Below are 16,984 nucleotides of genomic sequence, written 5' to 3' on the forward strand. Positions count from 1 at the left end.
TATTAAATCTTAATTTATTATTATAATTCATTAAGTGTCAGTACCAAGGTGTAGCACCTGCTGTCACATGATTTTATTGTGTGCCCTCCTCCCACTGACAGCTCTGTTCAGGCAAGTTTTTAGTTCTCTGTGGGTTTTTTTATCCTGAATGTTTCCTTCCAGTCACTTGGTTCCCATAACAAAGCACCAGCAGCTCTGCCATTTCTCTGCCCTTTCCCAGGCTCCTGCCCTGAACTGGGGGTCCGTGGGGGATCCTGGGGGGCTCAGTGGGTGAGGGCATGGCCAGGGCTGGGGTTCCTGGCCAGTTCTGGTTGTTTGAGGGGCCATGGGAGCCCTGGCTGCACCCCCTTGATGTGGGATCAAAGCCTTCCTCTCTGCTGCTGGGATGAGATGGTCCCAGTCAGTTAAAAACCCCAGACTGGTTTGATAGGGAGGGACTCAAAGCCCATCCAGTGCCAGCCCTGCCATGGCAGGGACACCTCCCACTGTCCCAGGCTGCTCCCAGCCCTGCCCAGCCTGGCCTTGGGCACTGCCAGGGATCCAGGGGCAGCCACAGCTGCTCTGGGCACCCCAAGCCAGGGCCTGCCCACCCTGCCAGGGAACAATTCCTGCCCAATCTCCCATCCAGCCCTGCCTTGTGGCACTGGGAGCCATTCCCTGGCTCCTGTCCCTGCAGGCCTTGTCCCCAGTCCCTCTGCAGCTCTCCTGGAGCCCCTTCAGGCCCTGCCAGGGGCTCTGAGCTCTGCCTGGAGCCTTCTCTTGTCCAGGGGAGCAGCCCCAGCTCTGCCAGCCTGGCTCCAGCCCTGGAGCAGCTCCCTGGCCTTTGTCAGCCCCTGTAGAAGTGACCTCAGACTCCTCCAGGCCTCTCTGTGTCCATGTCCTGCTCCAGTTTGGGTGCTCCATCCTGAGCTCCAGACTGCAAATACTTGGAAACTCAGGGAAGGGTCTGGAACTTTTTTGTCGGGACATTTCCCCTGCCAAAATCAGGAGATCTCTTGGGACAGGTTTCCAGGATGGTTTAGGCAGGTGGCTTTGGCAATTCCAGCTGTCCCAGTGGGTCTGGGCATCTCATGGAGGGAAAAGTCTTTACAATGCTGTGTGTGTGAGACTTTCTGAAGGAGGTGCTGAGGGCTCAAAGTCCTCAGGCTGCTGCTGCCCCTCGTGTTTCTCATTCCCAGGATGAAGCCCTTTTCCAGGGCAGCCTGTTGAGCTGCAGGGTGAAGGTTTTCCAGCCAGAAGAAGGAATGCTTTCCATACATTTACTTATTTCAGCCCATTATCTGCCCCTGTCCCCCTCCTCCTGCTCTGGCTTGCTCTCCCCTCCCGGTGTTTCAGTGCTGATGGGGTCGTACGTGCCAGTCCCCATGAGGATCCCATTCCAGACACTCATCCTCCTTTAGAAAACATCCAAAGTCAAGGCCGTGCATCCCTACGAGCGAGTGCAACAGCTTCGATCTTTGCACGTTTCCAAAACGAGCTGCAGCCCCAAAAATAGAACAAAAAAAGTTTCTTTGCCACCTCCCTCGCTCCTCTGCAGCGCGACAGCCCCGGGGCGGCTCAGGGGAGGTTGTTGTGCCTCGGCCACTCAAGGCCACCCGTGGTTAAAAGGGAGAGCTGTCCTCCCTCTTCCTGCCGAGGGCTTGGGATCCTCAGCTGCTCCGGGAGAGCTGAGGTGGGACCATGAGCGCTCTCGGGGGGCTCCTGCTGTGCCTGGTGCTGCTGCTGCCCTCGGCAGCTCTGCCCAGGAAACAGGGAAGGGATTCCCTGGTGGGGCTGAGCCTGCTGGAGGAGCCGGGGCTGGGAGCAGAAGGGAGGAAGGTGGGAAATGGAAGTTCACAGGAGACAGCCAGGTCCAGGAGGGCTGCTGCCCCTCGCCTCTTCTCCAAGGCTGAGCCGGGAGCCGAATGCCCGCAGGGAGTGGCTGAGGAGGGGGGCCCGGGCTGGTCCCGCTCCAGCCCGCAGCCCTGGCCCCTGGGGGGCCTGGAAGGGCCCGTGTGCAGGGTGAGGATGGAGCAGGACGGGGCCAGCCCCAGGCAGCTGGAGGTGGTGGGTGTGCTCAGCCACTACGAGAGCAGCTTCATCAAACTGCTGAGACGGCGCCGGAGCTGGGACGGGAGCTTGGCGGGGACCTTCGGGCTGTGCCGGCCCGGGGAGGCGGGGGCTGCTCCCCATCCCCTGCAGAGGATCCACGAGCACGTCCTGGAGCCCGGGCTGGAGAGATTCCTCGTGCTGCACCTGGAGGAAGGTTGGTGGGAGAGCCCTGAGGGCTCCGAGGTGGAACAGGGAGGGGAAGGATGCAGGGCTCGGGGTGGTGGTGTTTGCTGGCCCCAAGTCAGGGATTTAAACACAGAATTATATTTGGGGTATTGGGTTCCCTTTAAAAACAGCAAAGTGATGGAGTGAAATGTTTCTGGGCATGTTTTTAAGGAGGGGAGGATGGCAGCGTGGCTCTGCCATCTGTCCCCGCCTCTGACCAACACCCAGTGGCACATTCTAGCAGCTCTCAGGGGAGCACAGGGTGGGATTGTCGGGGTGTCTGTGCAGGGCCAGGGGTGGGACTGGTGATTCTTGAGGGTCCCTTCCAGCTCAGGATATTCTATGATTCTTGGTGGCTTCCGCTCTGCTCTCATGAGTGTTTCTCACCTTCTGCCTTCACACGGCAGGTGGGTTTGGGTCCCATCCCAGCTCTGGGGAGAAAGGAGGGGCTCGGACCCAGCTGCTCCTGCTGTGCCGGGAGCCCGGGACGCGCTGATCTCCACTCCTGGGGCTGTGGAGCAGCCCGGGGTCCTGGGCTGCTCCTGTAGCTTCAGCCTTATGGGAAAACCTCACCACACATTCCCCTGTCCCATCCCGGGGCCGATCCCGCTCCTGGAGAGGGACGGAGTTACAGCCTCCAACTCCATCCGTAAGGAGAGGGCTGTGATTGTTTCTTTCGTCCTGGAATCTTCCGCCTCTCCTGGGCTTTGGGTTTTCAGCTGGACTCAGCAGTGCCGGGCAGCGGGGAAGTGGCTCCTCCCCGGGCGGGGGGCACAGCGCCCCGAGCCACTGAGAGCAGATTTCCGTGGGGTCTGGGGGAGGCAGCGCCGGGTGCGGGGTGTGCCCCGCTCCTCACCTCCCTGGAGCCGGGGACGGGATTTGCTGTGTCCCTTCTCCCCGGCTCCTGTCCCGGTGCCCCGGTCCCTTCACGGGGACAGTGCTCGGCCCGGAGCCCCTTCCCCATCCCCGGAGCCCCGCGGCGCCGGAGGGGATTCACGGCCGTGTCTCCCCGTTCCAGTGCAGTGGGAGGCGCAGGTGAAGCTGCGGTTCCAGCTGGTTTTCCAGGAGGAGGTGGGACGGGCTGTGGGAGAGCTGCAGGCGGCCGTGATGCTCTTCTACCTGGGCCGCCGGGAGGGCCGGGGCTCCGGGCACCCGCGGGAGCTGCTGGCCGCCGGCGCGGGGCTGCCGCGGGACCAGGTGGGTCCGGGCCTTGGGGGGAGCAGGGGGTGTCCCGGCTCTGCTGCCCCGTGCCACTGTCATCCCTCCCAGTCCATTCAACAGCCCCTCCAGCTCCCTCTGTTATCCCCTCCCAATTCATTCATCGTTCCTCCCAGTCCATTCACCGTCCCCTCCCAATCCATTCACAATCCCCTCCCAGCCCCTTTGTCACCCTTCCAGTCCCTCGGCCACCCCTCCCAGTCCCTTTGCCGTCCCCTCCCAGCAGCTCTGCCCGGTCTCCCGCTCCCGCCGTGCCTGCAGATGGAGCTCTGACTCTGTCCGCAGCTGCGGCAGCGCCAGCGGGGCTGCCCCGGTACCAGCCCGGGCTGGGGTCCTGATCCCCCGCCTGCCCCTCGGGGGCTCCCTGCTTTCCCTGCTCCCCGCAGCCCCCGGAGCAGCTCTGGGGCCGGGGGCGAAGCTCCCAGTGGTCCCCAGCCTCCCTGTCGCTGCTCCCTGGGCCACCGCGGGCTGCGTGAGCCGGAGCGGGGACTCCCGTGAGTGTGTCCCCCGTGATGTCTCACTCACTCCCTCGGGCCTTCTGTGCTTTCTGCCTCGGTGCAGAGGCTCTGCCTCTCCAGGGACACGCAGTACCTGGCCCTGGCAGCCGCCGCAGCCTCGGTCACCCGCAGCGCGGAGCGGCTCCGCTTCTCGGCTTCCCTGGCCATCCACGGCGGCGCGGGAGGTAGGGACGGGGGGACAGCCTGGGGACAGCAGCACCCCTGCCCTCGTGTCCTCGCTGGGGCCTTTGGGGTCCTCTCAGGCCCGCGAGAGCTGGTGGGGACATGCAGGAGACCCCAGACCGACGTCCTCCCCTCTCGCGGCCGCAGCAGGTGCCCCCCTGCCCCGCACGGAGGTGCAGCAGCTCCTGTTCGGCTCCGATGACAAATGTTTCACCCGGATGACCCCGGTGCTGCTGCTGCTGGCCAAGTCACGGCAGCAGGAGGAGGAAGAGGAGGAAGAGGAAGCTTTGACCCCATCCTCCTACCTCTCTGCTGAGGGCGTGGTGGACACGGCTCCGTACCCCCAGCTCAGGTCCGTGGCCGTGGCTGCACACACGGGAGAACGCGGGGGCTGGCAGAGGAAGTGGGACAGGGGCAGCCCGAGCTGTGGGAGCAGGGATGGCTGTAGGGCACAGCCTGGTGGGACCCCCGGGCTGCCCCCTGTGACTGTCCCTCTGTTCTCCTTACAGCCCGCCCCAGGCTGGCACCGAGGAGCTGCCGACCCCCACTGCCCCGGGCCAAGCCAACACCTCGTCCCCAGTGCCCGGTGGCAGCGCCCAGTTCCTGGCAACCCTGAGCCGCTTCATCCGGCAGCTCCTGAGCTCCTCCAGCGAGCCGCCCCCCCAGCCCACTGCCCACCACCGGCTGGACTTCGAGATGATGGAGACCCTCCCTCACCAGCTGCTCAACCTGTCGGAGGAGGCGGCGCTGGAGCGGCTGGTGCAGTCGGAGGAGCCCTCGGTGCTGCTGCTGGCCCAGGACAGCGGGGCCGCGCTGGAGCAGCACCTGGGGGACTGGCAGCCGGAGGGCACCGTGCTGCAGCTGCTGATGGGCAAACTGCAGCTGGTCATCCAGGAGCTCAGGGACATCCCGGCTTTCCAAGCCAACGCGGCGCTTTTCCAGCACCTCCTGACCTTCTGCTACTACCCGGCGGAGCCGGGGCAGGCCGAGGCGGCCGAGCGGGGCCCGGGCTCTCGGAAGCTGCGCACGCTGCTGCTGCTGAAGGCGCTGCAGTCGGTGCGGGCGCGCTGGCAGGAGCGCAGGAAGGTGCAGCGGCAGAACCGCAGCGCTCGGCACCAGGCGCACTGCCGGCTGCAGGAGCTCACCATCGACCTGCGCGACCGCCACTTCGTCATCATGCCCACCATGTACGCGGCCAACAACTGCGAGGGGCCCTGCCGGCTGCCGCTGTCCGCACGCATCCCCAGCTACTTCTCGCACACGGTGCTGCTGCTGGGCATGCAGGACCAGGGCTCGCCGCTGCGCAGGGCTCCCTGCTGCGTGCCCGTGCGCTACTCGGACCAGCTCATCATCAGCCTCTCCTCGGACGGGCTGGAGATCCGCAAGTTCCCCAACATGGTGGCAGAGGAGTGCGGCTGCCGGTGAGGCTCCCGCCGGCCTCGCCGCCCGCCCCACCCCAGCCCCTCTCCCGGTTTGCCCTCCCGGCTCGGGATCTGGTGCTTCTCCCGAGACGGGAGCTCCCGTGTGTCCTTTCCCCGTGGTTTGCCTCGTTAGCATCGCTCTGGTTCTGGGTTCACCCATGCCTGTCCCTGGGGCTGCTCCGTGCTCCTCTGGGGGTGTTTCCCTCCCGCTGCTGAGGGTGCCCGAGGTGCCCGCGGGCTCGGCCGGGTACGGGCACGGCAGGGCCATGAGGGAGGACAGGGCTTGGCAGATCCAGGCAGGACCTTGTTCTTGTTTATCCCTCACTCTCTACTCCTGTAGTGGCTGGGAAGGGCGGCTGCTGCTTCCCCCAAGCCTTGCAGCATCCTCTGGCCGTTCCCCAGCCCACGGCCCATCGCAGGACCCCCACCTGTGACAGCAGAGCAAGAGGCCAGATCCCCTCGCAGGGACCTGCCCTGCCCTGGGCCACGGCTCTGTGTGAGCCGCGAGGAGCCGCTGGCCGTGCCTTGGTCACATCTGCGTCACCCCGCGGTGACCCCGCTGCCGGGGCCAGGGCAGGAGGGAGGGAGCGATCCCGTTACACCCCCGGGCTGCTCACACCATTAATGGGAGCGGGAGCAAACGGCTGCCAGAGCACCTGCTCCGTGTCCCCGCCGGCGTCAGCACGGGCTGCCTGCCCCAGATCATCTTCCAGCGGAGCCTGGCCCTCAGCCGGGGGGCCAAACCCTCGGGAGCAGCTCCTGGGCTTGTCCTGGCTACACCTCCTCGGGTTTTGCAGTGTGGAGGCACGGCTGGAGGTTGGTACCCACCAGTCCCACCTCAGGATTAACCCTGAAAACACACACACACATAACCAGGGACAAAACACATAACCAGGGATAAGGGCTTTTCTCGTTTTCCTTTTTTTCCCCCCTGTTTTTTAAAAACATCCAGTTGAATACCTTATTAAAAATGAAAATAGTTTATTTTAACCACTGTTGATTTAGCAAATACTGAAACCTGCCACGGGTCAGGGCTGTGAACATCTCTGGCTGTGTGATATTGCTCTTGTGTTTCCTTCCTAAAAGCGACTCGGAGAAGGCGAGGCCCGCAGGGATCCCTGGCTGAAGGGCTCCAGCCCTGCTCTGTCACCAGCACCTTCTGGGCCACCCCACAGCGATGGCGCTGGGCTGGGTGAGGTGGGGGGCTGTCACTGATGTCCCTCTGAGGACGGCTGCAGCGTGGTTCCGTAACCCAGAACATTCTTCTCTCTTGATTTGCTTTCAATAAAACCATTAACCCAAGAGCTGCACAGTCTGGACACAACTCTGTTCACGGGGATCCCCGCACTGCCCCGGAGCCACGAGTGGAGGGGAATGCAGAGGGGCTCTGGGTGGGGATGGAGAAGGCAGGAGGCCCAGAGAAGCTCCTTCCATGAGTCCTTTCAGGTCACCTTTGATCCAGGGGGGTCCAAAGTCCCCGGGGAGGCTCATGCCAGGCTCCTGGGCTGCTCTGCTGCTGCTCGGGGGTCCTGGCGTGCTGCTCGTGCCCGGGGGTGTCTCTGGAGGGCAGGCAGGGGTGGCGTCCCTCGCCGGGGGCAGGGGTGGGATTGGATCCAGCGCCATCGAGCCCCGCGCCCACCCCGGCCTCAGTCGCGCCTCTTGCCCTCCCTGGCCCTGCCGTCCCTGCCCGGCTCCCAGGGCTTCCTGCCCTTCGGCTGCTTCCAGTCCCGCCTCGGGCTCTCCCGGCCGCCGTCAGCCCTGCCGGGACGGCCCCTCCACCCCTCCCTCCGGGACTCATCCCGCTCCCGCCGTCTCTCCTTCCTCTCCTTCCTCTCCCGGTCCCGCTTCTTCTGGGGCTGCTGCTCGGCTTCCCTGGGGGCCCTGGGGGCTCGGCCAGGTTTGTCCCCCGCTGTCCTGTCCTTGGCTCGTGCCTCCCTCCGGCTGCTCCGCTCCACATGGACAGCACGGCCTTCCCGGCCCTTCTTCTTCTCCTCCTTCTTGTCGTCTTTCTCCTCCTCCTCCTCATCCTCCTCCTCATTCTCCTCTTTTTCTTCCTGCTTCTCCTCCTTTTCTTCCTCCTTCTCCTCCTCCTCCTCCTCCTCCACCTTATTCTCCTGCTTCTCCTGGCTCTTCTTCCCATCTGTCACAGCCATTGGCACCTCGGGGACATCTGCAGGTTCTTCATCCTTGTCCTCATCCTCATCCTTGTCCCCATCCTCATCCTTGTCCCCATCCTTGTCTTCATCCTTGTCCTCATCCTCTGGTGTTGCACGGCCAAACCACTTCTTGAAGATCCAGGGTTCTGCCTGTGGGGACAGAGGGGACCATGGTGATGCAGCCCAGGGGACTGGGCCCCCTCTCCATCCCTCTCCCTGGGGACAAGAGGCTCCCTGCCCCGGGAGGTGCCACCCTGCCCCGTACCAGGTTGCTGTCAGCTTCGCTGTCATAGTCATCGTCACCATCTTCATCATCATCATCCTCCTCCACCGCGCTGCTCTCCGGCGGCGGCGCAGGCTGGGCTGTCACCGCCTCTGGGATCTCCACCTTGGGGATCACGACCTCTGGGAGGAGAGAGGGACAGGCACTGTCAGGATGAGGCCGCCTGCTGGGATGTCCCAGCCAGGGGCTCCCAGGGAGGTGGCCCTGCCTCAGGCTGGACCCGGGGCATCGGGGAGGGTCGGACCCACCGGCAATGGGAGCGGGCGGAGGCTCCTGCCGGCCGCGGGCGAGTCCCTCCTTGGAGCATGGCGCTGCAAGACACGAGGGGACAGCAGCCAGGAGGTGGCAGCTCGGGCTGGCCCCCCCTGCCCGCTCCGGCCGCCTCCCCACTCACCTTGGAGCACCTGGAAGGTGACGCTGAGCAGGGCGACCACGGAGGCCACCAGGATGCACTTGTTGAGGGTGAGCCCTTCCCAGAGCAGCGGCTCCTCCGCGGGGTCCAGGCTGGGCGGCTCCGCCTTGCTCTGCACGGGGAGCGTCCTGGGGACTGCGGCACCAGGGAAAAATGTTACTGGAGGGAACTGGGAACAGGCAAAGGGCTCTGAGCGGGGGGTGGGAAGAGCTCTTAACATCCTCCTGCAGAGCCCGCTCAGGGCAGGGGCAGGGACAGGACAGGGACAGGGACAGGACAGGGACAGGGACAGGAAGAGAGCCAGGGAACAGGGCCAGGGAACAGGGACAGGGGCAGGGAGGGGCAGGACAGGGACAGGGACAAGAGTTGCTCCCACCACGTGTTGGCACTGCAGGAGTGGGGACAAGAGTGTCCCGGGGGCTGAGATCGAGGGGTTTGGGCCATGGTGGCATTAGAGGATCCTGGCGATCAAGCTGGGAAAAACTGCCCGTGCTCCTCCTCCAGCAGCAAATCTGGGCAGGATGGAGAGGAGGAAGAGGAGGAGGATCTGGCAGGCGGCTGAGGAGCCCCATCTCCATCCCCGTGTCACTGATTTCCCCACTGATTTCCCCTTCCCACGGCCAGACAGCGCCTCCCGGGCTGGCCGGTGACACGGGATTGTGCCCCTGTGGCCACCTGGGGCCGGGCTGGGCTTTCCCACACACCCACCTGGCGGCCCGGCAGCGCTGCCCTTGGCTCCCACCTTCTCCACCCGCTTCTTCTCCGCCGCTTTCCTGTCCCCGCCGAGCGGGGCTGGCTCTGGCATGTCCGGCTCTGGCTGTGCCTCGGGCTGCTCCGGCTCCTGCTGCCCTCCTCTATTCCCTGCGGGAGGACGCGGAGCGTGGCCGGGGGCACAGGGACACGCTGCTCCGGGGCTGCCCCAGCCACAGGCACCACCTGCACCACCTGGGGCGCGGGTTCACCTCAACAGCCCAAAAACTGGGCTGTATTTTATGTTATTTAAGCTGGGTTTAGCCACGAGTTAGCCCCGGTTAACACACGGGTGGGCCCCCAGGCTGTGCTTGGGATCCCCCCGGGGCTGGGCAGGGGCTGCAGCACCCGCTGAGGGCAGGTGCGGAGCGGAGGGAGCCGCGCTTGCTCCGGGCTCGGGGCTGAGCGGGGCTCTGGTGGCCGGGCTGGGCGCTGGTGCCACCGGAGTGAGCTGCCCACCGGCACGGATCAGTGACAGCGACAGCTGGGGGGACCTGGATGGACGTGCTGCAACCCTGCCGGGCGGAATGTCACTGCAGGACAGCCCCAGCCCGGCCCCCTGACCGGCACAGGGATCCATCCCTGGCACCCCTGTCCTGCTCTGAATGGGGATCCATCCCCAGCAGACCCTGCTCTGAATGGGGATCCATCCCCAGCAGACCCTGCTTTGAACAGGGATCCATCCCTGGCACTCCCTGCCCTCCCCTGGCACAGAGATCCATCCCTGGCACCCTCTGCTCTGAACAGGGTCCATCCCTGGCACTCCCTACCCTGGCACAGGGATCCATCTCTTGGACACCCCCTTTTCTGAACAGGGATCCATCCCCAGCACCCCCTGCCCTCCCCTGGCACAGGGATCCATTCCAGGCACTCCCTGCCCTCCCCTGGCACAAGGATCCATCTCAGGCACCCCATCCCCTCCCCTGGCACAGGGATCCAGCCCTGGCACCCCCTCCCTTCCTCTGGCACAGGGATCCATCCCAGGCACCCCCTGCCCTCCCCTGGCACAGGGATCCATTCCAGGCACTCCCTGCCCTCCCCTGGCACAAGGATCCATCTCAGGCACCCCGTCCCCTCCCCTGGCACAGGGATCCATCCCCAGCACCCCCTGCCCTCCCCTGGCACAGGGATCCCCCAGGCCCCCCCACGCTGACCCCAGGCACTCACATGGGCTCGGCCGCTGTCCCCGTGGCTGTCGCTGCTCACCGGAGCGTTGGCATCTGTCACAGACAAGCACAGCTCAGCTCCTCAGGTGACAAATCTGGGCAGGTGGGAGCCACCAGGGGCTGGGGGTGTGGGCCCCTGGGGACAGCCCAGCCTGCAGAGAGGGGACATCTGGCCGTGATTCCCCTGTCGGTGTTCCCGTGCCACCCGTGGATGGACAGAGGTGTCCCAAGTCAGGCAAAAAGCCCCCCAGGCATCAAGGGGGTGCAGTGGGAGCTCTGGGACTCTGAGCCTCAAAAGGTCACCAGCCTGGACATCCCAGGGGAGTGGCAGCCAAAGGGACAGTGACCTCCCTGCCAAGGCACGTGGGGGGACCAACAGCCCAGGGTGTGCTCAGACCCCGAAAACACAAGGCTGGACACTGGAGGGCCAGAGCCTGGCAGCAGGAGAAGGCCCAGCTACCATGGAGCAACCAGACCTCCAAAAGGAGCTCCAGGGAGCTCAGGGAGGACTCTCAGGGCTTTTCCCAGCTGGGCAGTGGCAGAGCAAACTGAAAGTCCCCAGGAACAGGAGGAAGGGCTGGGGAGGGCTTGGGCTCTGGGGTCCTGGGGGTTTCTGTGCCCTGGGGGAGCTGCAGGGGTGGGAAGGCACCACAAGGTCCCAGCACCACTGGCCTCAGCCCTTGGCATCTCCAAGTCCAGTGCCTCAGGTGCCACATCCTCCCCAGATGGAAGAATTTTTGCCCCCTTTGAGCCAGATTTAGTAGATTTCCTTCCTGTGGAAAACTGAGAAAAACATAGCAGTTCCCAGGATGAAACCTGCCACTCAATGCTGGAAGCAGAACAGACAAATAGGAGGAAACCTTTTGGCCATGATCTGAAAGGTCTTTGCTTTCAAAATGAGCTGTGTTTGTTTAAGTGATGCAGGTCTGGTCCTTTCTCTGCTGGGAAGGGGCAGAGCTGCCCCAGGACTCTCGTGGTGCCCGGGGGGTTCCAGACCCAGGGAAAGCACAAAGGTGGAGAACTTTTCCTCAGAGTGTTTCCCCACCACGTGCTTGCCCTGTTTTTGAGCTTCTCAGTCATTCACCCTGGTTTGGGGCACAGATGAGCACCAGGAAGGTGCAGGAGGGCCCAAGCCCCTGTTCCTTTCTCCCTGGCCACGATCCATGCTCCCATGGAGCTGGTGTCACACAGGTGCCCCTCAGTGCCCGAGGTCACCCTGTGAAGTGACACCACCACAAAGAACCATCTCTGCCAGGCTGAGCTGTGTCCTGCAGAGTCTCACACACCACACCAGTGGCCATGGCTCACGGTGAGAACAAGGAACCTCTTCTCCTGTCCTTCCCTGGCCACCTCTGAGCTCTCCCTGCCCACCTGCAGAGCCCTTAGGTGCCCTCAGGGCATCCCCAATCTTTCTCCAATGCTGCACAGGGACAGTGGCACCTCGAGAGACCATCACCAAACTGAGAGGGATCAAACACTGTGCCCACAGCACACCCCTGCTGGGCTGCCCAGACCTCAGCTGAGCCCGGTGCCCTGTCACAGAGTGCCAGGCTCTTTCCACGCCTCCACCCCTTGGGCTTCACCCTGAAGGAGGAGCCCAAACAGACCTGGGGGCAGGCAGGTCTCCTTCTCTGCCGTGTGCCCCAAAGGCATTAACTCGGCCCCAGAGCTGACCAGACCCATGTCCAGGTCTGGGCAGGGCAGGAGATGGGTCTCCGTGCCCTGGCAGGAGGTGGATGCACTCCGGGGCTCCACAGTCCTTGTCCCCAGGCAGGATGGGCCGTGTCACCTGCAGGAACAGCCGTGCTGGGCTGGTGATCCAGGCACAGGCACTGCCAGGCCAAGCAGGGCAGGAATGGCCACAGTGCCAGGGGTGCCACCAATGCCAGGGGTGGTCACCAATGCCAGGGACACTTTGCCCATAGCAGCGCTGGTCACCCGCAGCCCCCAAGTCCTTGCTTGCCGTGCCCCTGCCCAGGAGAGCTCCCGTCCCCATCCATCCATCCATCCATCCATCCATCCATCCATCCCTCCCGCTCTCCCTCCCTCCTGCCCGCCCATCCCTCTCCGGAGGATTATCCCTCTCCGCGCCCCGCACGCCAGGTCCGCCCGTAAAGGCTCAAAATCGCAGGCACTTAACAAATAATCAGCTCCGCTCTGCTGCCGCTGGGACTCCTCCTGCACGGGCTCCCGAGGTCGCCTTCACCGCTGACTCACGTCAAAGAAACTTCCAAAAATAGTCCCTCGCCTGCCCCGCTCTCCCTGTCACCCTCGCCCGGGGATGAGCCCCGCGGCTCCCGCTCCCTCGCGGCCACGGAGAGCCGGGCTGTGCCCAGGGCTGCCCGGGGGCTGCCCCACATCGGGGCTTCAAAGGCACAGAAATCCGTACCTGGGGTCGGCCGCCGCCTCCTCCTCGGCTGCAGCCCCGGGCGGCGCCGGCTCTCCCGGGTAAAGAACAGCAACAGCTGCCCGAGGGACCGGAGCAAAATAGCGCCCAATCACCGGGGCCCGAGCGCCACAAAAGGCAGCTCGGCCCCGGCCCCGAGCGCAGGGGCTGCCCCGGGCACGGGCTGCGGCTCTCGGGGCACCTGAGAGGGGACTGTCCCTCTGTGACACTCCCGGAGAGCACGGGGAGGGGACAGAGCCCCGGCCCCGGGTGACTGAGCCAGCTGTGGGAGGGATGGAGGGATGGATGGATGGATGGATGGATGGATGGATGGATGGATGATGGATGGATGGATGGATGGATGGATGGATGGATGATGGATGGATGGATGGATGGATGGATGGATGGATGATGGATGGATGGATGGATGGATGGAGATGGATGATGGGTGGATGGATGAGGGATGGATGGATGGATGGATGGAGGGATGGATGGATGGAGGGATGGATGGATGGAGGGATGGATGGATGGAGGGATGGATGGATGGAGGGATGGATGGATGGAGGGATGGATGGATGGAGGGATGGATGGATGGAGGGATGGATGGATGGAGGGATGGATGGATGGAGGGATGGATGGATGGAGGGATGGATGGATGGAGGGATGGATGGATGGAGGGATGGATGGATGGAGGGATGGATGGATGGAGGGATGGATGGATGGAGGGATGGATGGATGGAGGGATGGATGGATGGAGGGATGGATGATGGATGGATGGATGGACGGAGGGATGGATGGATGGATGGATGATAGATGGATGGATGATGGATGGATGATGGGCGCTGGAGTGCAGAGGTGGAGCTAGGCACAGGTAAGGAGAGAAGACAAGAAATCCCTCTGGGGGCAGCAGTGCTCAGACAACTCCAGTGAAAATCCCATTTTTCAGTGTTTGGCTAAGTCCACTGCCCTCCCACCCCTCTGATGTCCCTGTTCCTGTCCCCAGGAGCCCTGTCACAGCCACAGGCACCTCCTGGGCTGGTGGGAGCGGGGATGTCCCATCCCACCCACCCCAGGATACAGGGAGGACATGAAGAATCCCATCTGGAGAGCAGCCAAAGACCCTGGAGCTCTGGCCCTGCCTGTGGGGGTTATCCCGAGTCCCCAGCTCAGCACGGGCAGGAACAGCCTCAGACAGGAGCTCCTGTGCAGGGATGTGGTGCAGCAATGCCTGGGACCAGTCTGGCACATCCCACTTTGAGGACGTTGCTCTTATGGAGAGGCTTCAGGCTCAAAAACCCCCAAGTCCCTGAAATTGTAACATTTCCCACCTGCAGTCTTGACATTTTTCTTTAGCAAGACCTAAAGGAGGAATAAACCAGCCCAGGTGAGGCTGGATCCAGGTCCTGCTTTAGGGGCTCAGGAGCAGCCTCTGCTCCCCAGGGCAGGGATTTGCCCCCTCCCCAGGGACAGGACTGAGCACACGGAGGGAGGATCCATGAGCCGGGTGGATGGAGGAGGGATGGGGCTGCACACAGCCCCCCCAGCGGTGGGCACACCCTCCGGAGAGCTTTCCCGCTTGCATTCCCATTCCAGCAGGGTCGGAGCTGTTCACTGCCGTGGCATTTGCTTTATAGGGAGGTGATGAAAGAAGAAAATCATAAAGGGGCCAAATAAAATCCCTTTTCCTCCCAGTTAATCACGTTTGCCAGGCTGCCCCCAGGTTTGTTCCTGCCTCCCGTGGGTGAGCTGGTCCTTCCAGGAATGATGCCAGGGGCTGAACCGGCACCGTCTGCACTCGCAGAGCTCCGGCAAAACACCCTCCCACCTCATCCTTACATGGAGCCAGAGGATAGAGAGCTCTCCTCACCATTCCTAGGACCTTTCAACACCCCGTTCCCGCAGCGGGGAGGGGCCGGCAGCGTTTTTGCCTCCACACGTGTCGCTCGGAGCAGTTCCCCGTGGAGCTGCAAAGCCTCCACCTCCATCGCACGATTTATCCCGGGCAGATGGAGGAAAGAGATTCCCGGAGGCAAATTCTTTCCTAATCTCTTGAACCCCCCCAAATCCCGGCTTCTTCCGTGCCCTGAGCCTGACAAAAGCGTCTCTGGGACGGGGTGAGCTCTGGGAGGGGGAAACCCGATCCGGCTGGGAGAGCAGGAGAGCTGGGAGAGCAGGGGAGGGCACCGGAGCAGCGTCCAGGCCAAAGAGTGACTTTGGACTCGGCTGGATGGCACAGCCCCTCTTCCCTGGCTTCCCGGGCTGTCCCCTAGCCTCTGTCCTCACGAATTGTGGTCCGGGCTGTGCTGCAGCATCCCCTCACTGCCATGGCAACGCTCACTTCTCCTCCCACCAGGACACCATCTCCCTTCTCCCCGTTTTTAATAACTCACAGTTAAAAGGCAATCAGAAAGGCATAAAATTAGTCACCGAGTATTTTCAGCACAGGTTGGTTCTGGGGATGAATCTTCTCTCAATTCTCACAATTCCCTCTCTCCCCAGAGCTCCCAGCCCCTGCCTGACTCTGTCTCCTCCTGCCACAGGTACGAGGGGTGGCAGATGCTCGAGCTGGCTGCTCAAGTGGCTTTGCCACTGCTCACCAGGCTGGCTGCAGGTTTTTTCCCCTTGGATTTCATCCCTGGCTCTATCAGAACCTGCCTGACCATGTTCCCAAGGCTTGGGACTCTAAAACACTTCCCACTTTGGAGCCCTTACCCTCTAATCTGGGCAGGGCTGGGCTCTTGGCCTGATTTTAGAGATGGGAATTTGGATGTTGTCTGCCAAGCCAAGTGCCCTGGGCACAGCACAGCTCTGCAGGTACAGCCCAGCTCCAGCTGTGTCACCCCCACGCTGGCAGTGTCCCTTGGGGGCCACTGGTCTGAGGCTGCACAGGGCAGGTCCCCCTCTGCTGGCACCAAAGACCTGCTGGAGATGCACGTGGAGCTCACCAGGTGCTGCACGGGCTTGTTGGAGGAGCTTGGTGTCTCCCAGCCCTCCACCCTGCCTCAGATGTGGTTGGGGATGCATTCAGAGCGGGGCTGGTGGAAGAGAGGATCACAGAAACCCCAAAATTCTCCACGAAATGGGGTGAAAGAGCACCTTGATTCCCTGCACGACCCAAACCCCAAAGGCACAGGTGTCCCCATGGCAACCTGGGCACAGCCCAGTGCTGACAGCAATATCCACTGACCCAAAATTCCTCTTTCAGCTGATCCATCAGCTCCAGCTGGGGGGGCTGTGCAATGGCTGTGCTGATGCACAGCTGCTGCCTCCTTCCCCTGAGGAACCAAACATCCACCCAGGAGATGATTCCTGCAGGAACCACAGAGCTTTCCGAGCACTGGCGTTATTGAGGAGCACTTGGGAGGTTTCAGGAAGAGAAGGAATGTCTCCTCTCTGCCAGCTGTGCTGCTCCTGTCAGATCCCATCTGTCAGCACGGAGATTGCAGATCTGCCAAGCTGAGCCATCTCCTTGCAGAGGTGTGGATAATGGAAGGCCTGGAGCAGTTTGGATGTTGATGTTCCTGTGGCTCCACATCCCCAGGTGTTGCAGCAGGAGATGGAGCATCCCCTGCATGAGCTGATTCCCACAGCTGATGCCTGGACAGGCTCCACGTGCCCAGGAGGGCTGACTGCACCTCATGGGCCTACAAAGCTTCTGATGCCAGTTCTGATCAAGAACTCAGACCTGGGCCATTCCTCATGGCTTCAGGGATTTGGTTAAGCTGGAAAACACAGCCAAGGGGATCTTCTGTCTCCTCTCCTGGGTTTGAGGTGGTGTGGAACCGGTGAGGGAAGATGGGAGCTCTCTGGGCTGGTAGCACCTTGGTTTAATGAACCACACCTTGGAACATCAATGGGACAAGAGGAAATGGACTCAAACAGCTCCAGGAGAGGTTCAGGTTGGACATCAGCAGGAATTTCCTCATGCAAAGGGTGGTCAGGCATTAAAAGGGGCTGCCCAGGGAGGTGGTAGTGTCACCAAGGAACAACTGGAGGTGGCACTCAGTGCTCTGGGCTGATGACAAGGTGGGGATCGGGCACAGGTTGGACTCAATGGTTTTAGAGGTCTTTTCTAACATAAATGAGTCTGGGATTCTGTGACCTTGGATGATCTTTTAGCCTGGAGGGAATGCAAGCCAGAAAAATGATGGCTCTTTGTTTAAAGGGAAGGGGCCCAGGAAGGGAGGACATCCCACCACAAGGTTTTGGGAGCAGACTATGCACCTTAACACATTCCTCCAGGTGAGCATGGAAAA

General features: G+C 62.6%; 2 protein-coding genes across 3 annotated transcripts; one reads left to right on the top strand and one right to left on the bottom strand.

Moving 5' to 3' along the window:
* The first annotated feature begins 1,576 nt into the window (after window positions 1-1,576).
* Window positions 1,577-5,719, top strand: AMH (anti-Mullerian hormone). Of its 2 annotated transcripts, none has more exons than XM_039696773.1 (5): window positions 1,577-2,245; window positions 3,275-3,453; window positions 4,036-4,156; window positions 4,305-4,506; window positions 4,664-5,719. In XM_039696773.1, the coding sequence occupies exons 1-5, from the start codon at window positions 1,681-1,683 to the stop codon at window positions 5,577-5,579; spliced, it is 1,983 nt and encodes a 660-aa protein (XP_039552707.1). In that variant the 5' UTR covers window positions 1,577-1,680; the 3' UTR covers window positions 5,580-5,719. The 2 variants fall into 2 exon arrangements, with proteins under 2 accessions (XP_039552707.1, XP_039552706.1); XM_039696772.1 differs by having other exon boundaries at window positions 1,580-2,245; window positions 4,302-4,506.
* A 783-nt stretch (window positions 5,720-6,502) lies between these two features.
* Window positions 6,503-12,897, bottom strand: LOC120496381 (cilia- and flagella-associated protein 251-like). Its single transcript, XM_039696774.1, has 7 exons — window positions 12,732-12,897; window positions 10,344-10,396; window positions 9,135-9,287; window positions 8,409-8,561; window positions 8,263-8,325; window positions 7,997-8,136; window positions 6,503-7,881 (listed from the first exon to the last, which is right to left on the bottom strand). Exons 3-7 carry the CDS (start codon window positions 9,229-9,231, stop codon window positions 7,222-7,224), a joined length of 1,113 nt encoding a protein of 370 aa, XP_039552708.1. The 5' UTR covers window positions 9,232-9,287; window positions 10,344-10,396; window positions 12,732-12,897; the 3' UTR covers window positions 6,503-7,221.
* Between the last annotated feature and the right edge of the window lie 4,087 nt (window positions 12,898-16,984).

This window comes from Passer montanus, unplaced genomic scaffold (genome assembly GCF_014805655.1).
Source record: "Passer montanus isolate IOZ18808 unplaced genomic scaffold, ASM1480565v1 scaffold114, whole genome shotgun sequence".
In the NCBI taxonomy this organism is placed as follows: domain Eukaryota; kingdom Metazoa; phylum Chordata; class Aves; order Passeriformes; family Passeridae; genus Passer; species Passer montanus.

Coding starts and splice junctions, on each gene's coding strand:
- LOC120496381 (XM_039696774.1), bottom strand. CDS start 9,231: ATGCCAGAGCCAGCCCCGCTCGGCGGGGACAGGAAAGCGGCGGAGAAG. Junction 8,326..8,408: donor CACCTTCCAGGTGCTCCAAG/GTGAGTGGGGAG, acceptor CGTGTCTTGCAG/CGCCATGCTCCAAGGAGGGA. Junction 7,882..7,996: donor GCGAAGCTGACAGCAACCTG/GTACGGGGCAGG, acceptor CTGTCCCCACAG/GCAGAACCCTGGATCTTCAA.
- AMH (XM_039696772.1), top strand. CDS start 1,681: ATGAGCGCTCTCGGGGGGCTCCTGCTGTGCCTGGTGCTGCTGCTGCCC. Junction 4,157..4,301: donor CATCCACGGCGGCGCGGGAG/GTAGGGACGGGG, acceptor TCGCGGCCGCAG/CAGGTGCCCCCCTGCCCCGC. Junction 4,507..4,663: donor GCTCCGTACCCCCAGCTCAG/GTCCGTGGCCGT, acceptor TTCTCCTTACAG/CCCGCCCCAGGCTGGCACCG.